The sequence below is a fragment of the Quercus lobata genome, chromosome 12 (assembly GCF_001633185.2).
Source record: "Quercus lobata isolate SW786 chromosome 12, ValleyOak3.0 Primary Assembly, whole genome shotgun sequence".
NCBI lineage: Eukaryota > Viridiplantae > Streptophyta > Magnoliopsida > Fagales > Fagaceae > Quercus > Quercus lobata.
The window spans coordinates 12,364,786-12,371,217 of NC_044915.1; the positions used below are offsets into that span (position 1 = coordinate 12,364,786).

Consider the following 6,432-nt stretch of genomic DNA (forward strand, 5'->3'; position numbering starts at 1 on the left):
AGCCCCAATCTTCCATCTTTGGGTTTTTTTGTTGTTGCTTTTTAGGGCTATTCCCGACGAGCCTAGCTATTTATAAAAGCAAGGGCTAACAAGGCGATATTCATACTGTTACGGCGGTAACGATATAATAACTAACAGTGTCCATCTACAGTTAAAACTATTATGGTTTGGACCGTTGTGCCTCCGAACCTGGTCCCACAGTTCACAATTTTCCTTAAAACTACTGTGTTTTCGTGAAAAACGAGTTGGCCTGCCTTTACGCAATTCCATGGAATCCAAAACTTACCAAAAAATGCGAACAAATTCAGCATGGCATTCCATGATTCCTTCTGTTCTTCACCAACGTTGCTTCTGTCTTTTCTTTCCTTCTCCTTCTTCTTATTCTTCCAGGCACTGTTCCAATATTCTGTCCTTTCCTCCTGCTTTGTACTATTCCAGAGCTTTTTCGCTTACAATACCTTCGTTTTCTTCGGTTTTTTCCATCGACACGTGCACAATTTACTTCGACGTTGGCACTATTTTCTCGAATTCTCAACTGGGTTTTCATTATCTTTGTAGCTAAAGGATCAATTCCCCAACAATTCTCATTGTTTCTCTGAGGATTTTCTTTGTTACCTTCATAATTTTCAGCCATTTCTTCTATCTTTCTACCATTTTCTTGCTGATTTCTTCCCGTTTAGTATTTAAATTGTATGAGGTTTATCCCATTTGATCAATGAGATTAGCTAAGTTCATGAAATCTTGGGCTTTGTCACTTTTCATGCTTCAAAGTATTTCCAATCCTCGAAAAAATCTCTATTTCCCATCCTCATATCTACCTGTAAATTGTTTGAGTTTCAAGTGTCTTCCATTTTTATGATATTGATGTGAATTGTGAGTTTTTGCTATTTCTTAGCTTCCCCTCCAATTGTTTTGTAAGCTATAACTTCAACTAAGTGAAAATCATAGCCTTGCATTCCATAAAAGACATATTTAGTATTCTTCTGGTGACACATTTGTTGTTCCTATATGAATACACCAAGGGAAAGATCTAGGGAGATAATTATATCCAGAGGTGATAGAGATGGTGAGGAACCATCGAGTTTAAACAAATCCCAGTTAACCACTGGCGGGACTAAAACTATCCATCCACCTATTGAAAACCATTGGCATCTCCCTCCTCAAGAAAATCACGAGCCTTCAAATTCCGGCTTCATGTCAATGATTTCTAAACCGCTCAAGTTTCGGGACTCATGGAAGAAAATTAGAAGGACTAAAAGCTTGCAAATGGTACTCGAAGGAGCTCATGATCCAAAAGATGAGAAACTTGTTGAGGCTTTCCGTAAATTGCTTTTTGTTGATGGTCAGTTCCTGGAAAAGCCCAATGATTATCATACTCTTTTACGGTAATTTTGATTTTCATTGTGACATTCTTACTAGATAGTAGATACTAGATACATATTTTCCCATGTTGAAGGAGCTTTTCATGCCAGCGGTGGTGTTGTTAAAGAATAGTGTATGAGACTTATGTTTCAATCTACATATTAGGATTGGTAATTGTACCATATGATGGCGATTTCCTATGATTTCAGGTTTCTACGAATGAGAGATTTTGATCTTTCAAAAGCAAAGGATGAGTTTCTGAATTATCTTAACTGGCGTGAAAGTTTTGGGGTTGATAAAATTTCCAAGGTGCAATCCAGACAAACTCTTACCATTTTATATACGAGGAATTTGGTTTTTAAATTGTAACGTTTAGTTTGTCTGCCATTGCAAATTTATTATTTTGAGATTCATGTTTCTCAGTTTCTGGAACTTGATGCAGGAATTTAAGTTTGAGGAGTATGCAAAGGTAAAGATTTACTATCCTCATGGATATCATGGGGTTGATAGATGTGGTAGACCAGTATACATTGAAAGGATTGGGATAGTAAACCTCAATTCCCTACTGCAAGTAACTACCATAGAAAGATTTATTAAGTATCATGTGTCAGAACAAGAGAAATCATTAAATTTGAGATATCCTGCGTGCTCAATTGCAGCTAAGAGACATATAGCATCCACCACAAGTATCTTGGATGTGAATGGAGTTGTGAGCATTTCTTCTCATATTCTCCCTTTTTACTTGAGTTTATAATTATATCCTTCAAGATCATAGGTTAGTGATCAATCAATTCAATACTATTTCATAGCAGCAGCTAAATTATTTTAATATTGTTTTTGCTTAGGGAATGTCCAATTTCTCAAAGCCTGCAAGATTTCTCCTTACAGAAATTATGAAGATTGATAGCAATTACTACCCAGAGGTAAGTGCATGAAATTTCACTCTGTCATGCTCATTGTCTTAACTTTTTAGGGTAGTTCCAAGCTCCTAAAAAATAAGAGGGTTCTAGTAGATTGTTGGTCATACATAAAATTAAGTCATGGCTTATGAAGGTAAATCCTATAAATTCCGGAAAGGACCATGTAGCCTACCCTAACAAGTTGGGATTAAGGCTTAGTATAGTTGAGTTGAATGTTCGTGCTATGCCATAGTCTAATATTGATGCTCCGTGGGGGACCTATTGACTAGTCAATGCTTGTGAGCGCTGAGACCAAGCAAAGATATCCCTACCTATTAGGCACAAGTTAATTAGCAACTACATACTTAATAGAAGACAATAACTAAAAAACGACCATATTCACTTGTTAAGCCTTAAATGCAAATTAATTGTACAGCAATTGGCATTTGCTCTGCTGTCAGTTATTGATATTTTGTTTCATCCTTCTTGATCATCGTGGGTAATGAACTAGCCAACATTTAGCGACTAATGGTCACTGTAACAAATAAGTTGGGGAGTTATGTGCTGACCCCAAAAAGACACCTTGATTCATGAATGACCTATAAAGAAGCCAGATGAGTAAACGTGCTCAATGGTCCAATGCAGCTTTATATCAATGAATTTGTGTGATACTGAAAGGGCTATGAATGTACAACGTTGTGTGGCTTATGGGATGAGCTTCAATTTTGTTGTAAATACTACTAAAGAAAATTTAAATAAAGTATGATATAAGACTATGTTTGTGACACAGTGAGATTCAGCATTAGGAATATATGGGAGCATCATTGACGGTTGTGATTATACCTTATCAGTTATACTATGAGACATTGAGAAAAGACAAAGACATGAAATGATTGTATTCAAAAATTAGTGCTGTATATGTATGAAAATTGAGCAGGGAAGTAATTTAAAGATTGTTAAACAAGTTGATGAAGAAAGAAAAACCCTCATTTCAATATTCTGTCTGCCTAATAATTTTTTGATGGAATAAAAAAAGGGCAGGAGGGGGTGACCTTAAAGAGAAGAATTATATAAATCTTTATTTGATAATTTTCATTAAGGAGGATAGACAAACCGATGCCTGAGAATGTGCCTGGTGGCTTGTGTGCAATTATACATCATACTAAATTTTGCTCATTGATATTCTCAGACTTTAAATAAACTCTTTATCATCAATGCTGGATCTGGGTTTCGGATGGTGTGGAAAGTAATCAAGACCTTTCTAGATGCACGAACAATGTCAAAAATTCTAGTAAGAACTTTTCTTGTCAACTCCTTTTTGGGTAGAGGCAGTCTTTTGCTTCTGGTTTCCTTCTCAAGACTGCAGTGGTTACTTTTACTATGTGATGTTTCAGGTGCTTGGATACGATTATGGTAGTAAACTGCGTGAAGTTATTGATCCAAGGTAAAATGTCTGTGCTCACCTATATGTATTTGAAAAATTAGTACACATGGTTGGTTGATTTCCAGTATATATTTCAGCATATGAATATCTCTGAAGTAACTTGCTTATGTTGGCTCACTAAGTTCTTTTATTCAATTCTACAGTAGCTTGCCAACTTTTCTGGGTGGGAGTTGCACATGTTCTGACTATGGAGGTTGCCTGTTTAGTGACAAAGGACCCTGGAACAATCTAGAGATCGTGGAAATGCTTCAGGTTAACCTCTCAGTTCTCTGGAAGACATCTAAAAGAGATATCCTGTATGGATATTTGACCTTCAGCTACTGTGTCATCTTAAATTGCTTAAGATAAATGTTTCACTTATTTTTTACAGTCAGTTTCTTCAGCAGAAGATGTGTCTGATAATGGAGAAAATGGTGGTGAAGTTTCAGAAGATCCCTTCGAGCAAGTAAGCAACCTTATATTCAAATAATATTAAGATTCTAACCAAAGATTTACCCCAACAATATATCCCCTCTTGTTCACCCCCATTACCAACTGAATGAAGGCCCAAGAATGTAAGAACACTTGCACTGCATCATTTGAATTCCTTAACCTTATTCTTGTATAATGTTTTGGATATAGAACGGTGTCTATTTTACACTACAAAGTGTTGTTAGATCATGGCAGCAATCATCCTTTTATCTGTGCTATCTTAGTTCCCTAAAATTAGCTTAAGAAATTATACGCCTAATATATGATAAAATAGCTTAAAGATCATCAAAAAGTGTCTTGCTTTACAGGGCCTCAACACCAATTTTCTTATATGGCCATATCTCACATTGTGCTTAATGACTTCCAAAACTGGCATGGTCATTTTCTGAAACACACACTACATATAATATTTTTGTTCGAGGATAAAAATCTATGTTTCACCAGCTATTAAAGGCTCCTCTCAGGGTATACATGATTTCAATTTTGCATCAGGCTTATATGGACTTCACTATGCAAGAATACATTGCATATAATCCCCGTCTTGCTCCCTTAGGCATTCCAATGATCTTGCTTCCCAGCAGGATGTCATTTATAACTTATTTAAGATTCATGAATGCAATTTCCTCTCTCAATTAAATTGTTGAGTTCATCTGTTTGGTTAAAAAAAAAAAAAAAAAATTAGTGTGATATTCGATAGTCATGATGTTTTCAATCTTTTCAATATATGAAGAAAGAGAAAAAGAATCTAAAATGTCAATTGACGTGCATTGCGAGCAAATTCATGTGTAACAAGTAAATAGCAGTACTCAGTAGGTTGTTTTCCGTTTATCACTGGAGCAGCTTCCCCCCCTCCTCTCGCTTCTGTTCTACTTGTGGTTGTGAGAACTGAGAATTAAGACTTAATTTAACTCAATGCAGAGATATGAAGAGTTTAAAAAAATCCTGGCATTGGAAGCTGCACTTGGAAATGCAAAGACAGTGAGTTACACAAATACAGCACATTTATTAATCTAAAATCTAAATCATGAGCTGAATTTTGTTGATTCTTTCTCTATTTCTTTTTTAATATCACCAGAAAATTGAGGCACTGGAAACTGCCCTTGAGGACACCAAAATGGTGAGTCTGAAAGATGTTTAAGGAATGTGTTGCTAGCAATCTATATCATATAATCTTTTGTTCGACTTACTAATTCTTTTCTCTCATAGGTCTTGAAAGGACTTTCACAAATTATAGAAGAGCTGAGATTGAACTTGTGATGTTCGACTATATGACAAAACTAATAAACTGATATGTTAATTGCCTTCACATTCTCTCTAGACTAGATTGAAGATTGGTGTGACCAATCAGAATTAGAATTTAACAATGGTATGTCTCATGTGCATGTACATTTATAGGCACTTGCAAACGGCTGGAGCCAAAATGGCAATGTTGATGTAAAATAACTAAAATACATACACTTTTTACGTTGTTTATTATCGAATGTTAAAAATAACTAAATGGTCTTTTTATCCTGTCGTATATGTAGAACTAAAAAGTTTTTAGTTTTATATATAATGCATCCAAGTATAATTTTTTTACCCAAACTCGCAGAATTTACAGTTGACTCATCTTTTGGGTAAGAGAATATAAGCTTCAAACTTCTTGAAAATGAGCAAGGCCACCAGTAGTCCAGTACTGTTTGGCATGTAAAGCTATGCCACACCAAGTCAATTGATAGAGCATTATTGCACTGTATAGTTAGTGGAAAATCAACTTAAAATCAAATAGATCTACTAGACACGAGGTCAAACTTTACGAAGCTCTTCTAATAAAATATAATCAAATAGCATATAGAGTCAAAATTTATAGAGAACGTGTGCCTTCACTTCAATGAGTGCTTTTATAAAATTTGGATAGAGGGAAGCTACTGAACAAAGAACAAAGAACAAAAGTAAATGGTTAAGGTTTCAACTATTTCTAGTTAGGGTTTCAAATTATAAAACTTAGGGTTTATTTGATTTTAACAGTAGATTTTCATAACATATATAATCAATGAGAGATTGAAAAAAAGAGAGATGAGAAAAGGAGAACACATACCCTAGGTTCAACCCATATGATCGGCGGTAGGGAGAGGAGTGGCTGCTAGTGGTGGTGGCGGCGGCGGCGGCGGCTAGGTGTGAAGAACTTGTAGTGAGAAGCTAGGGTTTGGACCTTGGAGTAGAGAGAGGCAAAGTGAGAACTGAGAGTTTGAGAGTGTGGTCTGTTCATTGGTGAGA

At 35.6% G+C, this 6,432-nt stretch overlaps 1 protein-coding gene across 2 annotated transcripts; it reads left to right on the top strand.

The window, feature by feature from the left end:
* The first annotated feature begins 274 nt into the window (after positions 1-274).
* LOC115971531 (phosphatidylinositol/phosphatidylcholine transfer protein SFH11) lies at positions 275-5,667 on the top strand. Of its 2 annotated transcripts, none has more exons than XM_031091509.1 (11): positions 275-1,385; positions 1,572-1,671; positions 1,805-2,071; positions 2,208-2,285; positions 3,451-3,552; positions 3,656-3,705; positions 3,849-3,957; positions 4,076-4,150; positions 5,095-5,154; positions 5,252-5,293; positions 5,383-5,667. In XM_031091509.1, exons 1-11 carry the CDS (start codon positions 1,009-1,011, stop codon positions 5,431-5,433), a joined length of 1,311 nt encoding a protein of 436 aa, XP_030947369.1. In that variant the 5' UTR covers positions 275-1,008; the 3' UTR covers positions 5,434-5,667. The 2 variants fall into 2 exon arrangements, with proteins under 2 accessions (XP_030947369.1, XP_030947370.1); XM_031091510.1 differs by having other exon boundaries at positions 1,257-1,342.
* The last annotated feature ends 765 nt before the right edge of the window (positions 5,668-6,432 follow it).